The sequence below is a fragment of the Phalacrocorax aristotelis genome, chromosome 7 (genome assembly GCF_949628215.1).
Source record: "Phalacrocorax aristotelis chromosome 7, bGulAri2.1, whole genome shotgun sequence".
NCBI classification, from domain to species: Eukaryota; Metazoa; Chordata; class Aves; order Suliformes; family Phalacrocoracidae; genus Phalacrocorax; species Phalacrocorax aristotelis.
In genome coordinates, this window is record NC_134282.1 from 558,606 (window position 1) to 581,756 (window position 23,151).

The 23,151-nt window shown below is 43.1% G+C and overlaps 1 protein-coding gene across 5 annotated transcripts in view; it reads right to left on the reverse strand.

The window, feature by feature from the left end:
• The window catches only part of ATP11B (ATPase phospholipid transporting 11B (putative)), a 67,538-nt gene extending 47,229 nt beyond the window's left edge, over positions 1–20,309 (reverse strand). For all 5 annotated transcript variants that reach the window (XR_012661431.1, XM_075098398.1, XM_075098399.1 and 2 more), the window contains exons 1-3: positions 20,127–20,309; positions 2,634–2,750; positions 1,727–1,816 (exon numbers count right to left, since the gene is read on the reverse strand). Coding sequence is in view for 4 of the 5 variants with exons in the window: in XM_075098398.1 (XP_074954499.1) it covers positions 1,727–1,816; positions 2,634–2,750; positions 20,127–20,153 (234 nt within the window). In the remaining variant the exon portion in view is untranslated. The remainder of the gene's footprint in view (positions 1–1,726; positions 1,817–2,633; positions 2,751–20,126) is intronic.
• Positions 20,310–23,151: the final 2,842 nt, after the last annotated feature.

Sequence of the window (23,151 nt, forward strand, 5' to 3'; positions counted from 1 at the left end):
GTATAGGTCAAGTGCACTCTGTGCTGGGTTAATAACTGGCTGGACAGCCGAGCCCAGAGAGTGGTGGTGAACGGAGTCAAATCTGGTTGGCGGCCAGTCACAAGTGGTGTTCCCCAGGGCTCAGTGTTGGGGCCGGTCCTGTTCAATATCTTCACTGAAGATCTGGATGAGGGGATTGAGTGCACCCTCAGTCAGTTTGCAGATGACACCAAATTGGTCAAGAGTGTTGATCTGCTGGAGGGCAGGAAGGCCCTACAGAAGGACCTGGACAGGCTGGATCGCTGGGCCGGAGCCAACGGTATGAGATTCAACAAGGCCAAGGGCCGGGTCCTGCCCTTGGGTCACACCAACCCCAGGCAACGCTCCAGGCCTGGGGCAGAGGGGCTGGGAAGTGCCCGGCGGAGAAGGCCCTGGGGGTGCTGGCTGACAGCCGGCTGGGCATGAGCCAGCAGTGCCCAGGTGGCCAAGGAGGCCACCAGCCCCCGGGCTTGTGTCAGCACTGGTGTGGCCAGCAGGAGCCGGGCAGGGATGGGGCCCCTGTGCTCGGCCCTGGGGAGGCCCCACCTCGAGTACTGTGTGCAGTTTTGGGCCCCCCACTATAAGAAGGACCTTGAGGGGCTGGAGCGTGTCCAGAGAAGGGCAACGAAGGTGGTGAAGGGTCTAGAGAACAAGGCTTATGAGGAGCTGCTGAGGGAGCTGGGGGGGGTTTAGCCTGAAGAGGAGGCTGAGGAGAGACCTTATCGCTCTCTACAACTACCTGAAAGGAGGTTGTAGCGAGGCGGGGGTCGGTCTCCTCTCCCTAGTAACAAGCAATAGGACAAGAGGAAATGGCCTCAAGCTGCGCCAGGGAAGTTTAGGCTGGACATTCGGAAAAACTTCTTCACCGAAAGGGCTGTCAAACATTGGCACAGGCTGCCCAGGGAGGTGGTTGAGTCTCTGTCCCTGGAGGTATTTAAAAGAAGGGTAGACGTGGTGCTCGAGGATATGGTTTAGTGGTGGACTTGGCCGTGACAGGTTAGCGGTTGGACTCTATGATCTTAAGGGTCTTTTCCAGCCTTAACGATTCTATGATTCTACGATCCTATGATCAACAACATCAACTGATGTCTTCAAAACTGACAAACCTGTCAATCCTAGCTCTAAATTTTTAGGTGTTCATTTGTCTAAACAAATTGAATTTGAGGATCTTAGAACTGTGTGACAATAGTGTGTTGCATTACAAGAGCAAGATTCCACCTACAGTGAAACAGACAATAATCTACGTGCAGCTCAAGAGCAAGCATACTGCCCAATTCGATTCACGTGAACTTGAATATCTGCATTTCTGCACACTAATGTCCAAGAACCACTGAAAAACACAGAGTAAAACTCGTGGTTTAGACAAACACCACCAATGGCCACAAAAATCAAAAAGCACCTCTGGAATTTTATTACTAAACAGATCTATAATTGAATTTTGAGGCAGACAGTTGAGTCCCTGTGCTGGCAGTGCCATGGACTTTGAAGCTGCACACTAAGTATATTAGCATTCATGAAGATAAAACCTAAGGACAGTACTTAGATTTGGCCATAATTCTCTTTGAAGTTACTTATTTTCACAGAGAAGCTGGAAATGTGTTGTTTTTATAGGCAGAATATGTAAGTGGAGAAGTTAAATTCATAGAATAAAAACCAATGGCAGAATTTACAATAAAAACTGCAGTTTCCTGAGTATTACTCAACTTACCTGAACCAAAAATATAATCAGAAAATAAAAGTTGGCTACTCTTCTGAACTGCTCAAATAAGTTTTTTGGAATAAAATTCCACACTGTATACTGAAGGGAAAAAAGGGAGAGACAACAGTTATGACATACTGAACAATTTTTCAGTGAAACTCAGTTCTGCTCCCATTAAACTCAACCTAAACGTTTTCATTTTCCATCTCCCCTCCCTCAAACCTTCTTCTGATTTTGCCCTATGCCCACACATAACTGCTGTACCTTTTATTTTTTTATTTTAGATGTACAGCTAGCAGGGAAGCAGGGGTACAACTGCATTGCCTTTGCAGTCAAAGTTTTAAATGCTCTCCTACCAACTGGGAGAGGAACAGCTGGAGTCATTTCACTGCTTGCATCTAGCTAGCAGAGAAGAAATCAGTTCTTGCAGCTGTAACTCTCTCTCCTCCACCACATCAACAACATACATCCCCACCATCAGGTCTATTGATTCCAACCCGAGGTTATACTAGGAGGGAATCTGCAATTGCAGTCCATTGCCGATTTATTTTATGCAGAGCACTAGCTCACAATTTGGCTATTTTACAAATCCTCACAATCAGTTTCATCCTTCCTTTTAAGTTGTTCTGTGCATCACATCCAGACACAGGCAACACTGGTTCAAAACCTACTTTTCCTCAGAAATTCTGACCAACGTTCTTAATTCTTCTGTACTTAGTCAGGTTCTGAGGAAAGAGGGATGAGAACAGGAGGAAAAACTACATAGGACCTAGCTTTGTCCTCAGAAAAGTTTAGAGCTTGTTTCATTTTGAATATTGTCTATGTACCATTAGAAATAATACACACACGCGCATTCGCCACTCAACTTCTTAAGCAACATATCAAGTGGTTTTCCCCTGACAAATTGCTTCCTTACCTTGGATGATATGATTCTGTTGTCTGCAAACTTCTGAGGAACATAATGGCCATGCTGGGGAAAACGATTTGCTATATAAATAGTTCTTGTATCGCTTTGATGTGGTGGGTCAAAACCCTAAAACACAAAAGAAAACATTATCAAGACAGACTATTTTATTAGCTGCAGTTTTGTAAAATTGTTATCTTTGTGCTGAAAAGCGATATCCAGATATCAAGGAGCAATTTTAGAATAGCAGCTTTTGAATGGGAAACAAAATTAACATTTAAAGTTTGCTGTGTCCAGATAATTTTCAAAAATTGGGGTAAAAAAACCAACTCAATTTTGAGGTTATGTGCTCTTTCTGGAAAATGAAAGAAAAAAATCCTAAGTCTCAAAAACGATGGAGAATACTTGCTATCATGCAAACTTGAAGCCCTGTGAGACTTAAAGAAGAAACAGAAATGAAAATGAAAACATAAATTACAAAACCTCACAGCCACTCTCATGGTAACCCTAATGAAACAGATTGAGAGAAGTGAAACATCCAAACAAGTCATACTAGTATGCTGTGATAACTGGATTTTGGAAAGAATCTCTCCAGCTTAGAAATAAAAGCACACACATCTCACTAGACAATAGTATTTTTCCAAACAAGATCTATCTCCAAGGACTAACATTTTATCTAACCTCAGATGCAATTTCCCACCATTACCACCAATTCATACATGAGTGGTAGCAACACTGAAAGCAAACTCATTTAAAAAAAACAAAGGATACTCAGAAATGCTTAGCAATAGTTTCCTGCCAAAACAGAAGATCTGAATGAGGTCCCTTGCACGAAAGCCCTGCTTCAGGGCTAATGGTCACTAGTTTCGTCAACTCCCTTTATGATGGGAAGAACAGAGGTGTTAAATTTGCCAATGACAACAACTCAGGACTGCAAGAACACCAAATTACAATAAAAAATTCAAAATCACCAACCAACCAGATGCATGGAAGACTGAAAGATACAGCAGTTAGACACAGTGAACTGCATCTACAAAAAGAGAATAAAAGCCCATACAGGAGTTCTGTAGAAAAAGCTCAAAAGGCTATAGCTGATCACAGGCTGAATGTAAGTCAGTACTATCATCCCATTGAGAAAAAGGCCTTCAGTAGTAAGGAGGCTGGAGGAAGAGTGGGAGCCACAGCTGAAGCACTGTGACCAACTGGACAGCATCCAGAGGAGCAGAGCATGAGCCACAAGAGACCCTGAAAACACGACATACAACGCAAGGCTAAATAATCTAAAAAGCAAACAAATTAGGGTCACTTAGCCTAGAGGAGAGGAAACTTGGGATATACTAGCATATCTTCTGATATATAAAAGACCGATCCACTGAGAAAAGGGGTAATCTGAAGGACAAAGAAGAGAAGTAGGGTTAAGTTGCAGCTACGAAAACTTAGTTTGGATACTGGAAAAAAACAAACAAATTATTTTCTTATGGAAAGGAATAATTAAAAACCAAAATGAGGTTGCAATATCTCCATAACACAAGGGCTTATTTCTAGGTTATTCAAGTCTATCTTTAATTAAGCCTTTCCTGGGGCTACATGACTCACCAGAACCCTTCCTAGCTCTACAGTTCTGACCTGGAGAAGCAGGTGATGGCAAAACAAAACAAGCAAGACAGTAAAACGGTAACAATTCAGACAGTAGGCCAAGAAAATGACTTAAAAAAAGAAACAAAAAGCTTTAAGACATGGAACAAACTAGCAAAATGAAATTGGGAACTGTTAAGTTGTTCAATTGAGAATCAACGATTGTCCAGGAAGTGGTGGATCTCAGTGCGTGGTCAGACATTCCTAATCTTAGACCCAGCTTTGTGCTGTATGCACAAAGTTTCTTTATTCTTTGATGCCAAGTGAAAGGACAACTGCTGAAGCAGGTAGAAAGGGCACTACCAGTTCCACTACTGCAGGTGAGGAAACTACCTTTGCAGTTGTATTGCTCTACTTGTGAAACCAGGCTCAGACCTTGATTTGCGTCAAGTAAGAAAATGACACTTCACAGTACTCCAGCAGAAGATACTTTATCAGTTAACTACAGAGGGCGAGGAACAGCAAACATGATGTGCTATGTAAGAAATGGCTCGTAGAGCCAACCAAGAACTTTCTTTAATCAATCAAGTTCTCTTAACACAAGGCATTAGGTATGTTCGCAGTCATGACAGTGTCATTTTAAAGTAAAGGAATAATTAAAAGTCCTCTCAAATATACAATTTTATTTGGCATCTACAGAAACATTCTGCTTGAGAAAGAAAGAAGTCCAGATGAAAGAAGGGACAAAGAAAGGAAGGGGGATTTTTTCAAAGATATTTGAAGGAGAGTAAACTTTAGACAACAAGCAGTGGAAGGCTGCTCTAGTCACATGCTCCAGTGTGAAAGCTTGTTTAAAGATAAGAGTAGAGCAGGGAGACAAAAAAGTACATAGAAGAAAGGATTGGAAAGAATATATAGGATGTCAAAAGCAAAAATGAACGGTTCACAACATAAAAGAAATACAAGCAGGAAAGTAAGACAAAAAACTATACCTGTTAAACACTGGCAAAATTCAAAAATAGAACAATGTTTGTAGCAGAAGCATTTTGGGTATCTGATATCAGTGACACATCATTTCAACACAGAAGATACCATAATAAAAGTGTTTTGAAAGCAAGAAAAAAAATGTGCTTAATTAGTAAGACTAGGTACACGGCTGTTTTCTATCTCAAAATGTCTGGCACTCACAAAATGACAGATATCCTCACTTTGGAAAGTCATACTCTACAGCCTGAAAAAATTCTACTCTAAGCCAAACAGATGTAAAGCAGGGAAAAAAAAACAGAAGCTGCAAAAAACAGGACTGACAGTCTTCTGATGGTGATAAACGCTAATCTTTTTTCCACTCGCTGAAAGTTATTAAAAGATAAAAGAAAAATTTCAGCGTGACTAGGATATCACTGAATTTTTTCCAAAGTATTTATATGCCCCGTTTAGGCCACTATCTCAGCACCTGGAAGTTGACAAGTTTAATGTTGTTTTAATTATGAAGAGCAAAGACCTCCATACACTCTAGCCTAACTGCAAAAGCACTTCTAGCAGAGGAGACTACCACCACTGAAGCACACTCAGCTGATTAAAAGCGAGGAATCCATTTTCCAAATCAGAATCTCAGGCCATACAAGTTTACAGGTGCCGTTGTGGAGCTAAAACAGCTTAAGATTGCAGTCTGTACACATTTAACTCTGTTTTGTTGAAATTTGTCATGGAGAAAGTGCAGAAGTTGTGCAGTCAGCAGATCTATGGAGATGGCAATGCCCAAGCAAGGCAGGCTGAGGACAAGAACCTCTTCAAGTTGTCAGAGCTATGGTTGGAAAAGCACACATTCTTGACAGCCTTAGTGACTTGACTGTAGGCACAGCAGGAAATAAGTGTCAGAGCTGGGAACAGAACCCAGGCTTCCCAAGTTTCGTGTCTGTAACTACGAAAGATCATTTGAAATTACCTAACAACTCTGTCATCACATAATTAGCTGGTGAGACTGCAACCAAGCAGATCTTCCAGAGGAATTTTAATTACACATTTCTCCAAGGAAAAATTCTGCACAGATGTTAAACGTAATCGTTCAAGAATTTAAATGCCTTTAACTTTTCTCTAGCTGTGGGGCTGGTCACAGATCCTGCTCCTGACACAAAACTGATCTGTAGTCCAAATTTCTTCCCAGCAAAGGGATTTTGCATAGTATCTATATGCAAGCCAGGAAAGAGGTGCAGAAAGCACACTGTTTCCTAATTTCACATATTAGTCAGTTATTTCTCTAACATCTTTATCAAACTCAGCTGCAAAACTAGGATAACGTGCCCTTTTCAAACTATTTCTGCAGCTAAATACCATAAGCAGAGAATCCCTAAATTAAATTCAGTCTTGCAAAAAGATTCAGTTGTCACCAATATCTTTCAACAGAAGTTAGTTTTCCTACAGTTATCTAGTGAAGTGATTTCTACCTAGTGCATAGATCATTGAATTTGTAACAAATAAAGCTGAGCTTATTACAAAACCTGATATTTAAGGCTCCTTAATCAGGTGTATTACATTAATCAACTGTAAATAAAATAAAATTTGACCATAAGATGAAGTTACAAAAAACCCCAAACCTGTTTGATTTTTTTCCCCTTTTCATGCTGCAAATTAAATCTCGATTTATTAGCTAAAGTTCAGCCATTCAGGTATTTATCAACATAGGCCAGGCATTATCTACCCCAGAATACAACTCTCATTTAATCTTCAACGCATACCTCCACAATAGAAATTTTGCACCCAGATAAACTTGACATGTTTGATTTTGAAGTAGTCTAAACAAATGCTATTTACATACAACACACAGATGGTTCAATCAAGCTGATTTATAAAGCACTTTTTTCCAAAATAACTTTTTTTGGGAAAAATAAAGAAAGAAGTGAGTTGTAGTTTTCCTTTTTTATAAGTTTGTAATGACTCTAACCAAAGACAAAGTAATTTTTACTAAACTTCTTCAGCAGTGATTCTGTTAGTGTTCTAAAAGTTAGACAAAGACATCATCTGTGTAATAATTAGGCTCCTTTAAAACAGCATAGCAAACTTATCCTGGGGAACTGAGGAGAAATTTTTGATTGTGATGTTGAAGCCCATTTCTTTCATGAAAGAAATGGGCTTCAACAGCCACCTCTCCTCCAGATAACCCCTTCCTACACTTTTGCCTCCGTCTCCACCACCATGCTGGGAGAACTGCCCATGCAGCCATCAGTAAAGCGGACTGGAAAACTGATCCAGCCGAAACACCACTGTTTTCCCCACCAGGTGTTTATTTTTTCATGTATCAGTTCCCTAAAACAATTGCATGGTCATGCCAACAGCCTGGTGATATAACAAAAGGGAGCATTATTAGCATGCACAATGAACCAGGCAACTGGAGAAACAGGCGGAGTAAGCGAAGCAGCAGCAGCACTATAAGAACCATGCAAAGAGCGAGCCTACCCTCTCAACACCTGCATCATCTTGTTGATACAATATGCACTATTTACTGCAGACTCTTATTTCTTGAATATCACCATCAAAAAGCTTAGCTTACGGCAGCACACACGTATGCCCTCCCCACACACGCTACAGCAGAGCAGATAGGAGAAATCTGCAGATCTTTCAGCTAGGATTTGTGACATGAGACCAGCTCACAACAAACCAGCTCCTGTTTCAAGCTTTGTGATACCTGCACCAATAACCACAAATCACCCAACAAGCAATTTTTGCTTATCACTTGCGCAAAGCTAGTGTACTTTAACACGATCTCCCAGTGTTTCTTATTCACCATTCACAGCTTTTACAGGGAAAAAAAGGCAAAATTATGTTTGCTAAAAGAACTTCTGCTTTGTGAACAGTTTTTAGTGAAAGGGGCTTGAAAGAAGGAAGTCTCAATTACAGCCTCTTCCTCCTTTCAAAAACCACACTGAACACTGCTAAGGAAAGTAATAGTTCCTCAAGAGCCCTTTGGACACCACGTACTAGTTAGTAAAGCTAATGAACAGAAGAAAACTCAGTATCGGGAAACCTTTTTCCTAGGGAGGTGACTGGCTGGCGGTGGCTGCAGAAAAAGAACACATTTCCTGGCAGCCCAAAAGCCTTCTATTACGCTGCTGACAATATATATTTTGATTAAAGTTGTTTTGAGGAAATAAATTTTCTTGCTTTGTATTTTTTTCTGAATATACATAGAACACTTTTCCCTTTGTCAGATAAGATGATCTATTCATACGCCACGCACATTTTCAGAAGTCTGAAAATTTGTACTCAAAACAGTCAGCCAGTAATTCTTTCAGTCATATAACTGGGCAGTAGTCAAACTGAATTTGTCACATCAAATGTTAGCGTGAAGGAAGAAACAGCCTCGCACAGCAATTTTAAACACTGCTCTAACAACTAAAGTATTGAATCAGCTGAAGCACCCCGAGGTTTACATAGTGCCATGCAAGTTGTTCCTCCTCTTTTAAATATCGCTGCAGTAAAGAAATAAAACAGTATTAAAAGTCATGCACTACTTATGCAACTTCCTCTTCCTGCTTACTATATCTACAGTTGTTTAAAATATATGATAACAAACCACGCTGTAGCCTCCTAAAAGACCAATAACCTGACTACATTATATTGTGAAAGCAAACACTCTGGGAAGCAAGGCCTGAGAAACCATGAAGCAATGATCCTTCCTTTCAAAGTTATAAAATGCTTAGTACTGTATTTAGAAAAGTCATACTGGTGCTTGGAACAAAGTCCTAGCTACACACAGCTCAAGCTGTTATTACTTTACCTTATTTTGTCAAAATGCCCATAGAAATAACTTGGAAAAATCCCTACTTAAAATTTAAAAAGCCATCTATCTTCTCCTTGTTTATCTGCAAAAATAACGATCAAGCTAAACTGGCCTCATTCTCTGGTAACATACTTCCCTGTGCCAGCTCCTCTATTCAGGTGACTGATGCCAAACACGCTGGTCTCGTAACATCAATAAAATCAGAAAGGAAAAGCAAGCTGAGCAGGCAAGTTGGGCTTGCTAACATAGCGCTCTCAGAGACTGTTATGGCACGTCTGGTTTCCATTAGCAGTGAAGGATTTTAACAGAGATTTAGGCATACTGCTTAATTTTAAAATGCCTCAACTTTGCATCAATTAAGGAAATCACAGTATTTACAAAGCATAATCCACTTTGGACATCATTTGATAAAAAACACCTAACACTTGGTAACAGTTACTTTTTTGTGACTGTCTTCAAGAGAATTCCAAGCCTTACATATTTTTTTTTTTTAACAGGATTATTAGATTTCTTATCTAAATGCCTATAATACATTCCTCATTCGTTGCTTTATTTTAGGGTGCTCCCTTTCACACTTAGACACACAGATTATGAAAACTATCAATAGTGAACAGATTCAGTGATACTTTTGCTCTATTTCTTTAGCAGTGATTTTGTTAATAGTAATAAAAGTCTGTACACATCCATATAATTTTGGCAGTGAAACTCTGGACCAAGAAAAAAATTACAGGATTAATAATGCCAGTTCAAACAAAATGAACTTAATGAGTTTTATCTGTCACTAACAGCTCACCAAAAACCTGTGTATTTGTAGGGTGTCGGGACACATCCAACTTTATCCATGTCCTCAAACTACACAGTCTGCGCTACTTGGACACAATGGCAAGATTTAAAGAAAACTGGCTGTCTATACTGTTGCAGAGGGGAAAAGGTGCTAGTAATAAAAAATTAATTAGGAAATCACGAAAGGAGAGGAAAATGACTGCAGAGTCTTCTGGCAAGAATCAAACATACACATGGCAAAGCAATCTGTACCAGAGATGACAGAAAACAGAGGCTACAATAAATGTGCCTTCAACTCTAATAAAGAAAGCAACTGAGTTAACATTCATATTCTAAGAAGCAAGCCTAAATCTCTAAGACATGGCTAGTGGCTTCCAAAATGCTTTGCAAGGCCATTCAGTGCTCTTTAATATTTTTCCTTAAAAAAAAAATGCATTACGACAAATAAAGGTCCAACAGGGCTAAAAGAAATTGAGGCTTGACAGCAGCTACGGTCCAAAACGTTTGGTCTTTTGCCATGATTCCCAAAGCAGCCCATTGCTCTAAAGAAGTGGCAATGAAGATGTCTGAAGTTCCAGCTACACAGATTTAATTTCAAAACTAACAGTCTTCCTCTGTGGGCTCCAGCAATTAGTCCTCCTTATCTGCAGTATCATCTACTTCTTGGACAAACTCAAGAGTAGGCAAGATTTTCAAAGCTAAAAGGTGACATTAGACACCCATCAGGAGGCAACTATAGGGAACTGCATTTTATAAAATAAGAATTGAGATCTCAAAAAATCAATAGCCACTTTTAAGAATGCTGCTCAATATATAAAAAGTACTTTGAACATGTAAAGTGCTACAATTTGGCAATAATCAATCACACAGAGCAGTTGAACAAAGTCACACTAAGAAATACAGAAGCAGCAGAGTAAATGAAACATTCAACACACAAATCCTTCATATACCTTGAATAACCATAGTATCTAAAAATTTAAAATTCTAATTGTATCCTTTCTGTACAGTTTCTGGATTAATTTAAGTCATTTTATAGCAGAAACACTTTTCTTTGATTATCAATATTAAATACAGCATTCCAGTCTGACAGGTTATGGACTCTGTTGTCGCTTAAAATTAGAATGCAGTTCCCATTTTGTAGCTAGCAATTTCACCATATACAAAACTAAATTTGTCAAGTTCATAACAGGACAAACAGAAGAATCATACATTCCTACGTGCACTATCATCTTAAAATGAAATGCTGTTTGCCTACTGCTCTGAGGAGTCATCTATAAAACTATTTTACACAAGTGTGAAGGGTTCCTGTTCTGGGCCATTATCCCATCATTATGGGCCATTATCCCATATGACTATTGAAAACCACCACTTTTAATATTTAGACAGGTTCTAGTAGTCATTAGCTACTTAGGTCACCCAGATCCTGCACTGCAAGTCTAATTCACATACCCTTTCATTTTGAAAAAAAAACCACAAAACCACAAACTTTTCAAAAAATTCTTCCCCCAAAACTGCCCCTACATAATAAATCTTAAGGCTTTTTCAGAATGTGTGCCAAAATAACACTTACAGTTGCTCTGACAGTTGTTGCTCAACAAATTTAATGGGAAGAGAATTTAGTTTGTAGCTAGAAGTGCCTAGCTCTTAACATGCTTTGACAAAGCCTGCTCTGTAAAACTTAACAGTACAATTTTGAGTCCACTCCATTCATCAAATACCACTTTAAGTTTTGATTCCATTTCAAACTTGATTTATGGTTTAAGTTTAATGTCCTGCTTTCAGACATGTCTACCAACTAGTTTATCCCTAAAGCCTGCTCAATCTTAAGCTTCTTTTCCATTTTGTTGCAGTTCTTTTTCCAAACAGATATGTAAATACCTGCAAAAATTAGCAGAGCCATCCATAAAACCAGCACAAAAACATGCAAAGGGGATAGTAAGAGACTAACAAAATATAACAATATATAACAAAATATACTTCGTGGTATAAAACTTCTTTCCCTGGTATAATATTTCAAGATGAAAGCAAACAGCCTGCCTTTTTTCTACATAATTCTCTCTCCTTCCCATTTACAGGAAAGTTCTCCTTTCCCATGCTTATTTTTACACAAAGTAAACAAGCAAAAAAATCCTCTTAAGTCCCAATATGTGGGAGGCCAAGGAATTGCAGGGTTTTGTTTTTTAAATCACAGTGTAGCTGTCAGTCCAACTTTCTTTTCTGCCATGGTCTGTACTATTGCTAAGTGGGGTCCTGCAACAGCAGTTAAGAGGTTTGTATAAAAACAAAAAGTCTATCTACAAGTCTGTCACCTGCATTTAGCTGGAAGATATGACCTTGCGTTTTCAGAGGCACTTTGTCATATCTATTTTGCTGCAGTTCTTATCTGCTGGCTTAGATACAGATTTTGTGCTAGAAATCAAAGGTTTTTTAGAGGTATACTGCAGATACCTTTTCCCCAATGAAAAAGTTACAAAACCAGTCGTAACTACTGAGGACACCACAACACTAGAAAGAAAAACAGATGGCAGATCACTAGTGAAAGGCACACGTCACAATGCTTTTAATTGAAACACATTAGTGTATTTTTCTTTATATATATTTTTATATAAAACATGTTTTATATTTTTTCCTTTTTCTTATAGTTCCTATCTCTCCACCAAGAAACCAAACAGAAGTTTTAATGCATTCAGCCAACCCATCCAAAACTAGAGAAGCAAGTATCAATGATATGCAAAACCCATGTTGAATGTTATTAAATTCAGCACATATTTACTTGCCTTAAATTATGGATTTTATCTTCTGAGGAGAGTTCAGAGGCAATCTCTTAGCACTAACGAAAACAGCATCCACCCTGACCATCCCCCATCCTACCAGATACTACCTACTGACCAGAACAGAAAGCGCTTTTGCTCTTTGTCAACAAAACAATACTTTTCTCCCTCAGTCACATAAACCAAACAGACAGTAGCTATTAAGGGAGCAGGACCCTGTTATTGCAGGAATATCATACAGTCAGTGAAATGGTCATATTGTTGCATGACAAGTGGAAGTTTGGCACAATAAAAACTTACTGCTTAAACGGCTCATGGCTGGGGCAGCAGAGGAACGATGGGACAAGACACAGGTCAAACATCCAAGTCACACCGAAAGGCAGAACATCAGACAACCCTGATTTTCCCATTTTTAAAATGGTCTTTGAAAGAAACGGTGCCAAGGTTCAATTAGGTTTTGGTAGGCAATTTTTTTAATTCTTACGAGTAAAATTTAAAAGTTGCACACAGGACACAACGGATGTCCCCATTTGGAACAGACAGCTGGCTGAAGCCGGGCCAGGCTCTGCATGCTTTGGAACACACTGTGCTGCAAATGTATTAGCCTTCAGCAGTCACAGAATACAAAAAGAAAATAAGGTTAAAAGACCCAAACACAGTGGGAGGACTAGTCCAGCAGATCACAGAATATCTCTAGCAAAAAAATAGGGCCACATTTTCTCCTGTGTGTAGTTACATGAAGGGGATCATTAACCCCCCAGTACACAAACTAACCAAAGCAGTGCAACCTTTGGGCTGTTCTAACCTGCATCTCACTGATCCTTCAGTGGCAATACAGAAGGTATTAGCTGGGCAGTCTGAACCAGAGGAACTGTTCTGAGCAAATACACATTTATTTTTCTAGTACACAATAACAAACACCCACTTAATTTTAGCCAAAAAGGGGAACAGCCTTCACTGACAAGTAAGAAGAGAGGGGAGAAAATTATGCTACAGCAAAGCAATGTGATTTCAGAAGGTGGGATTCTCAGCCATTGGATTAGTCCAAAGTACTTTCAGTATTGAAAAAAAATTCACAGAACTCTGGGGAATAAAAAAAAGTAACTGCATTTGTTCAATTCTATAAAATGATTAAGTGAAAATAATACACACGTCACAGAATGACAGATGTCAGTGCAAACAATGAGATCAAATGCTGTCCACCTTGTTCAGAATGCCAATAACTGCAAGTTATCACAGAATGTCATCTGCCCCCCTCAGAACATCTTAACAGATACCAACACCTGGAAGGGAAGAGCTCCCAAGACATACAGTCCTCTAGTGCTAATCTATTCGAGGACATTTCCCCTATTATTAGAAGAAACTTTTCATTAGAACATATCCCAAAAAATGAACAAAAACACTCCTACAGGTATTGTCCTGTGGAGGGCTGTGGGGTGTGACAGAGACAACCAACACAAAACAGTCTAAGACATTCCCTGTGACCAGGTCTCAACGCAGGCTACGTAGAACTTTTAGACTAGATGAACTCCTGATTACAGAATCCCAGACTGGCGGGGGTTGGAAGGGACCCCTGGAGCTCATCCCATCCAACCCCCCTGCTTGAGCAGGCACACCCAGAGCAGGGGCACAGGACCGTGTCCAGGCAGGGTGTGAATGTCTCCAGGGAAGGGACCCCACAGCCTCTCTGGGCAGCCTGTGCCCCTGCTCTGGAACCCGCACAGGGAAGGGGTTTGTCCTCATGTTCAGGTGGAACTTCCCGTGTTCCAGCTTGTGCCCATGGCCCCTTGGCCTGGCGTTGCGCACCGCTGGAAAGAGTCCGGCCCCATCCTTATAAGCACTGATGAGATCCCACCTCGGTCTTCTCTTCTCCAGGCTAAACAAACGCAGCCTTTCCTCATAAGAGAGATGCTCCAGTCCCCTCATCATCTTCATAGGTCACTGCTGAACTCTCTCCAGTAGTTCCCTGTCTGTCTTGAACTGGGCAGCCCAGAACTGGATGCAGAACTCCAGACATGGCCTCACTGGGGTGGAGCAGAGGGGGAAGAGAACCTCCCTCACCCTGCTGGCCACACTCCTTTCCATGCCCCCCAGGGCACCGCTGGCCTCCTTGGCCAGCAAGGGCCCGGTGCTGGCTCAGGGTCACCTTGCTGCCCCCCAGCGCCCCCAGGGCCTTCTCAGCAGAGCTTCTCTCCAGAAGGTCCCCCCCAGCCTGTGCTGGTGCGGGGGGTTGTTCCTCCCCAGGGGCAGGACCTTGCACTTGCTCATGTTGAATTCCATGAGGCTCCCCTGGGCCCAGCTCTCCAGCCTGTCCAGGACTCGCTGGATGGCAGCACAGCCTTCTGGTGCATCAGCCGCTCCTCCCAGCTTGGGACCATCAGCGAACTTGCTGAGGGGACGCTCTGTCCCTTCGTCCAGGGCATTGATGAATATGCTGAACAGGACTGGACCCAGCCCACGCCCCTGGGGAACACCGCTAGGTACAGGCCTCCAACCAGGCTCTGTGCCGTTGATCACAACCTTCTGAGCTCTGCTGTTCAGCCAGTTCTCAATCCACCTCACTGTCCTCCCATCTAACCCACACTTCCTAAGCTTACCTGCGAGGATGTTATGGGAGACAGTGTCAGAAGCCTTGCTGATGTCAAGGTAAACAACATCCACTGCTCTCTCTTCATCTACCCAGTGTGTTACGCCGTCATAGAAGGCTATCAGGGTGGTCAGACATGGTCTCCCCTTGGTGATTCCATGTTGACTACTTCTGATAACCTTCTTTTCCTCTACATGCCTGGAGATGACCTCCAGGATGAGCTGTTCCATCACCTTTCTGGGGCTGGAGGTGAGGCTGACTGGCCTATAGTTCCCCAAGTCCTCCTTCTTGCCCTTTTTGAAGGCTGGAGTGACATTGGCTACCCAGCTCTCCTGAAGTCCAGGGTTGTAATCCTACTTGTTGCCCTGCTTCTACCATACAGGATCCTGAACTCCACATCTCATGTCACTGCAGCCAAAGCTGCCCCCAACTCCTACATCCTCAGTCAGACCTTCTTTGTTTGTTAGTATAAGGTCCAACAGCACATCTCACCAAAAAGTAATCCTCGATGCTCTGCAGGAACCTCCTGGATTACATGGGCCTTGCGTGTTGCTCTTCCAGCACATATCAGGGTGGTTGAAGTCCCCCACGAGAACCAGAGCCGGCGACTGTGAGGCTACTTCCAGCTGTCTGTAGAAGGCCTCATCGACCTCCTCTTCCTGAGCAGGTGGCCTGCAGCAAATGCCCACAACAGTGTCACCCATATTTGCCTGCCCCTTGAGTTTTACTCATGAGCTCTTGACTCGTTCTTCCTCTACCCCTCGGCCGAGCTCAGTGCATTCCAGTGGCTCCTTCACATAAAGAGCAACTCCCCCACCTCGCCTTGTTGGCCTGTCTTTCCTAAAAAGCCTGTAGCCACCCATGACGGCATTCCAGTCACACGAGCTGCCCCACCATGTCCCTGTAACTGCAATCGGATCGTGGCCCTGCGACCGCACGCAGATCTCTAGTTGCTCCTGTTTATTCCCCACGCTGGGTGCATTGGTGTACAGGCATTTCAGAGAGGTAACTGAGCACACAGGTTTCCCTGGAGGGGTGCACGTGGACCCCACTATAGCCATGCACACCCTCGGGGTGTTTGGTCTTCTGATTGTCATCTCCCTTCTGGTGTCCCTCCCAATCTGAACCTTCCTAGAAGCATGAAACAGTCTCGTAACTAGGTTCTCCAGTTAAGACATCGATCCAAAGGAACTGACCTATACACTTTGTCTTTGACTTCCAGTTAAATATCAATAGCGTAAAAGTTGTCAGTGCACAACAGCATTCAGGTTCTTAAATTGTAGGAAGAAGATACTCTGCCAAGTACAGCGTAATTCTGCTTCCCTTGAACTGTCATATGTAAAAGAGGGACCAGACAGGTAGCTCTTAGGTCTTCTCCATGCAGTATCTTCTGCACATCATTGCACTGTTAGATAACAGATAAAAAGGTTCAAATTCCACGTAACAGCAACTAGAAGAGAAACCCAGAGACCCTTCTTCACTTGACAGGACTAATAGTTCAAAATTACGCACCAAAGATCATATATACAAGGGTACTCTATGACAAGTTTTGGAGACCTCCTTGCCAGACAACTGAAGTTGTCATTACTTTCTGGAAATACCACTGCAACAGCTCCTACACCCCATGTACACCCTCAGGATATTAGCACGGTCCAACACTGTCATAAATCTACGAAACTGAGGCGGTAGAAGTCACTGAGCATTGCAAAACGCCACTTCGTACTCTTGCTTTGTATTGGCACCGCACACACGTGACCAGGAGATCCAAAATAGTGCTCTACTGTACACAGATCAGCTATGTAGTCTAACCCATCATATCTAGAAATGTAAATGAAATGTAGCATACTATTCCCAAATATTAATGATGCTTCCTATCAACTGTTCTTTACCTGACTGCTTTTTCCAAGCAGAGTTGGCTGTGCCTGTGGTGTTAACACAGCCCTCAGCAAATCCGCATGCCTGCTGGCTTTCTGTGATCTCAAGGTAACAGAGCTGGAACTCAGGCATCTTTCCTGCTCAAAGCTTGTCTTTGAAATACATCAGGGCAATGAGTTGTACTCCATTTGCCGCTACATTTTCTTACTACTAAAACTTAAGTAGTTCCAACTATTAACTAGGTAATGATATTATAATATAATAATATTAACTAGAAAGTTGCATGCTGTTAATGACTTACTACATATTTTATTTAGCAGGGGACAGCATCAGATGAACAAAAACTATAAGCTGTCTGTGTAGGGTGGTGTTAATTGTTTCTGAGCAAGCAAAGCAGACTGAAGACCAAGATACCAAATCAAACCAACAATTTGTAAGAATGCCACATAGGCGCTGAAGACCGAGCAACTGTATTACTGTCACCAATTTCTGTTACACAACAAACCACTGAAAAGGAAAAGTAACACCTCAGAAAATTGTTTTGAACTTGTAGGACCATAATAAAGATGAAAAAAGCCTTACATTCTCAGTATGTGTCCTGTTCCTAGAGGACTAGTCGTCCCTTTATGTAGCTATGCAGGCATGCATAGATCTTCAGACTAAAGCACAGCAAAGTCACCGCTTAAATAATTTTAATTCCGTACCAAATTCGCTCATCACTTACTTCTAAGACCACCTGCTTCATTTTCCCTGCCCTTTTTACAAATCCTGAGAACACAAGTTCTCAAGACCATACACACTTAGGACAGCCTCCTTAATTAGCATATGAAATACTGTCCTCTTAAACAAACAAGAAGTTGCAAAACATTCGTTGGTTTTGTACAGAGAGTACTTAACTACCTAAAAGCACCTTCAGCAAAGTACCAGTCCCTCCCCCTTTCCCCAGTCCCTTGCTACTTTCCAATTTCTGCACACCAACGTTTTTCTTTTGTACTACTACAACATCCCAGGTACATAAGCCCCATATATTATTTGCCTGGTTCCAATCCTGCTGCATGGAAGGGAACACTTTTTCCAAAACCTGTTGCCACATCAAGCACAGCTACAAATACACACTCTCTAAAGGCATCCAAAACCACACTTCTCTTCTATCAGAAGTAAATCAGACAGATTTTGCCACGCTTTGATTCAACTATTTCTGCCACCCCACTCGCTCTGATTATTTTCTCAGCATCATTCCGCAGGTTCTAAGCCCTTCCACATTCCTTCGGAAATTAAACATGATGGACATACGAAGCAGCAAAAGTATGGTGGGATCTACGTTAAACCAACAGTTACACAGAGGGATGAGTTGTCTGAGTGTTCCTTGGAAGAAACATGCAGTGTGATACCCATCTTAGGCCACTTTTCATCTTACAAGCTGTGAAACAAGCAAGCCATTAATGTCAAAAAGTGACATTTATAGAAGCGAAAACACAAAACATGTATCATTGCAATAATTTTTTTCCTTAGTACCATATTTAAACATCTGTTCAAGCATCTTGAGTTTTTATCCTGTTCTACTATACTAATCCTTCCCTGTCAAAACTAGTGCAAGTTTTGAAGAGTTATTTTTCCCATCAAACAATCTCCTTTAGATGAACAAAACCCTCCTAGTACTAGGTTTATTGCTCACCTTGTTATCCTAAGCTTTTACTTCCTGTTAAGGGCAAACATATTTCAGGAAAGCTGATCAATGCACTCACACGGAGAAAAGCAACCATGTTTGATACATGAATTCCTAGCACTGAGGCAGTCCTAATCTAGACTCTACAGAAGACAACATAATGCTGCTTTAAAAACCACAGACACAAACCTCAAGCCACCTTCAAGGGGAAAAAATGATAGCTATGTTACGCCAAACAGGCTTTATTCTAAAAAAACATGTGTATGACTGTAACAGAATAGAAGAGTGCAGTCAAAGCTCAGTCAGAGCAATTCCCTTCCAGGTCAATATCTCTTGGTGTTACACCAAGCGAGTGAGCGCTGTCAAGCTGGCATTGAGACCACCACCACAAGCTCTGTGCTTCGGACACAGATCCGGCAGAATCTACAGGTGATGGGAAAGGATATAAGGGAAAAAAAGGAAGAAGAAAAATTCTTTTTTTTGTAAAAAGTGATTTAACAAATTAAACAAATCATTAGCAAGAGAGAAGCTTTAACCATTAAAATATAAAAACCTAACTAAAATTAAGTTCTCGTACTAACCTGGGCAACATCTACGACGCACGGTAACTCCAATGAACGTAAAAAGTTTGTAAACACATAATTTAGAAGGAATTTTTCCCTTTGATAAAATGCAAGGGCCAACACGGGATTTGGAAGAGCCCGACTGACGGCGCTTCCCTGCTGCAGCTCCCCGGGCGCCTCGCCCGTCCGGAGGGAACACCCGCCACCGCAGCCCGCGCAGGGCTCCCCGGCGAACGGCACTTCACGGGTGTCCTTCGACTTCTCGCCACTTTGAAAGCGTTACCACGCAGGCAGCGGCCCGGGGCAATAACCGAGACAGAGGCACGCCAGGTGAGAAGCCTCGGAAGATTTCGCAACGTGGAGGAGGAAGAGAGGCCAGCAAAATCCCCGAGTGTCGGTCCGCGGAAACAGGCACCGTCATTCCTCCGTCAGAAGTCTGGGGAGCCCTTCCCAAAGGGGGCTCCAGGGAAGGGAACACGCTTTTCCCCGTGTCAATGTGGTTTCAAGAAAAGGAAAGGGAAAAAAAAAAAAATCCCAACCGCCAAAAACCCGGAACACCCCAAGCCCTCCGATACAACTTAAAAATAAATTTAAAAATAACGCCAATAAGGATCCAAGCGAAGCCTGCGGGTCTCGCCAGCCTCTCCGCCTCCCGCTCCCGGCAGAGGGGAGAGCTCCCTGCCCTCACAGCCCCGGCCCCGCTGCCCCCCCCGCCCGCCCACCGCGCCCCCGATTCCTCCGGGGAGCCCGCGGTCGCAGCGGCCCGAGCGGAGGCCGCGGGACTGGGCCGCCCTGGCGGGCCGAGGCGAGGCGCCGCCGGGTCCGGGGGTGCTGGGGGTGGAGGGGAAGCCCCCGGTCGCTGCCCGGCGCCGCGCCCTCCCCGCCCCGCGGTGGCGGGAGGCACCTACCAGCTGCTGCCGGACCCACCGCAACATCCCCGGCGGCGGGGGTCGCGGCGCCCGCGGCGGGGCCCCCTCGGCAGTGCCGCGCCCTCCGCTGTCACCGCCGTCACCGCCTCAGGACAGCCGCCCGCCGCGTCTCCTCCCCATGGCGCAGGGGCCCGACGCCGAGTTAGGAGCGGCACAGCCCCCCCGGCGCCCCCAGCCGCCGCGGCTGCCGGCGCCCCGCCGCCGCCATCACAGGGCCGCCGCCGACACCCCGCGGCGCTGTGGCCCGCCCCCGGGAAGTGACGTCCGGGAGAGGTGGGGAGAGCGGTGGGTGTGGCGGGAGGCGGGAAGAGGCTGAGGCGGTGGAGGCGCAGGAGCCCTGGTCGCAGCCCGCCAGGTCTGTGCACCACCACCCAGGGCCGCAGTGTCTCTCGGACTCCCCTTTTCTAATGAAGCGAAGCCACTACACAGCTTTATTATTTTTATCTTTGTTTTCTTGTAAAATAAAAGGGCAAAACGTCTATGTTGGAATAAAGACTTTGAAAAGAGGCCTGATATCCACTGATTTAAACTTAAGAAGCAAGTGCAGAGCGTGTAGGTGTCCCAAAGCAAGGTACACGAGCTGGGAGGATCTGTCGCCGTTCTCTTCCTGCTCCTGGCAGTATTGTGCTAAGCTGCTGTTCGGTTAATATTGGATGCTGAAACGTGTTGGTATCAGGCAGTGATCTCTGAAATCTTCCATTTTGTTCTGAAAACAGCTACTGCTTATGAAAACAAAACAGTGTTCAGCTTCAAACACGCACACCGAAACAAGTCTGCGGCTCCTGGGCTTGCGTGGCTAAGAACTAAAGGAGATTATTTTAAGCAGTAAATACCTGGATATTTGTGACCGAATACTGTTGTCAGTGAAGTGAATGACAACACTGACACGGACTCGAAGAGAAGGTTTTTTGCATGTGAAGATCAGAGTGCTATTCCTACCGTTCCCAATTGTTTCCAGGTCATCATGATGTATAGCAACAAATCATAATCATATCTGTCATAGAGCTAATATAGTTTTTAGTGCTCAGTTAGAAATTTAGAACATAATTCAGGATTTAAGGTAGATGATATAATTTCTGAACAACTGAACCTGCTGGTTTAAGCATCTACATTTAATTAGAAAAATAATCTTAAAACAATGGGGAATAGGCACTTAGGAAAGTTAATATTAGCAAAACTCTGTATTAAATGCTAGGCATTATTTAAAAACATTTAAATACATCAAAGCTGAGTTTCAAACGCCTTGCACTGGCCTGTTCACCCAATGTGACGTCTCAGTAACGGTGGTTTCACAGCTATGGCACGTTGCCTGGAGAGTGGCCTTAGGCCAGAAACTTCGTCGATGCAGTCACTGTCCTTGCGCTCCCCCTCTATCGTGAGGTGTAGAACAGGGCCCTGACCACAACACACGAAAAAGCGTACACCGTTTCTCTGAAGTGCAGGTACCGCTGCCGCTGTGTCCCTGCCAAGCTCGAGCTGCTCTTTCCGCAGGCCTCTCTGTCTGCGGCTTGCAGTTGTGTTACGTAAAGCTACTTTGCGTGTCCTGCTCCACATTGCCGTAATGATACTATTTCACCAGACAAAACCTGGGAGCAATTTATAAGTGATTTGAACCCCGCAGTTTGTATTTTTCACTTTTAAAAGTATATATGGATGAAAGTATATTGATATACTTTATGATATACTGATAGGAAGAAGTTATGTTGTTGTCTGCGGCAGAAGGGTCTGACCACATTCCTCTTCCAATATACAGGAAAATTCCACCAGAGTAATATCCTCGCCTAGCATCCTGGCTAGTAAAATTTTGCGCCTTTTAAATTGTTCAGAAGCCCATGCCAGACCTTTATGAAGTTTCTTCTCACTCTTGAGAGGTAAATAGGTTTCAGAAGAAAAAAACCTAAGCAGAGCAGCCAAGCCAGGCATTGATTAGCCAGTAACATTCCAGAACTTCTGAAATCAAAGGTCAACTGTATTAAGGCTCCCATATCAGAGATCCCACTTTAAAATATTGCCCTGAAGCCTCACCTGAATTCGCACAGCTGGCTTACACAGGAAAAAAAGCAACTGCTAAAGAAAAAAGTCACCTGCTCATATGAAGATGAGGTTTAACCAATTGCCTAGGTGTTCTTGATGAGAATCCAAGCTTTCCAGCTAAATATCTATGAAAGCAAGGATTTCAAATGTTTGTTTAGCAAGATGAGGGCACAAATTTTGTCTGTTATAAACACGTGTACACAAACATAAAAATACACACTTAAATTTTAGGTCCAGCAAGCTTTTAATTATATGTGCATGAGTAATTCTTATGTAATCAATGGTACTACTTTTACACTTATAAAATTAGGTGTTGGTAACCACAGAATCATTGCCTGAACATGCAAGCATCAAATGGACACTGGGCTGCTGATGTTACTCCCTGCGCTTGCTCTTGTGCAAGACATTCATGCGTTTCCATTACTATGGAATGGTGTTTTGGGGCCATTCTCCAGCAGGCGCTGGTGAAGCGCTGGCATGCTGTATGGCTGTACGGCCACGGCTGGTATATGATGAGGGGAGATGAGATGAGGCGAGTACAGCACTGATGCCAAAGTTTGAGCTGCCTCCAGCATTCCTGCCTCCGAAAACATTCCAGCTCGGTAGCGGAACTCTTTCCCCTGCCAGATCCCCAGGTGCTGCCGCGGTGCAGATGAAGCACACACTAGCTGAGGGGGCCGGTGCACTCTGGAGCACTCGGCCCGTGGCAGGGAGGCAGCCCCGGTCTTGTGTTGCTGCCAGTGAGCACTAGTGTCCTTTGGGGCCAAACTGAAAACCAGCAGAGCCGAGGAGGAGTGGAGCAGGGGTGTAGGTTTGTGTAGCAAAGGACTAGTAGTCGCTCCTTACAGCACACCATTACCCTGGTGGAGAATTCCTCTCACTCATAATTTTGTTTTTAATTATTTTTTAATTTCTTTAAATGAGTATTTTAATCTATGCATTATTTACTTAGGTAATTATGGTGCTAATT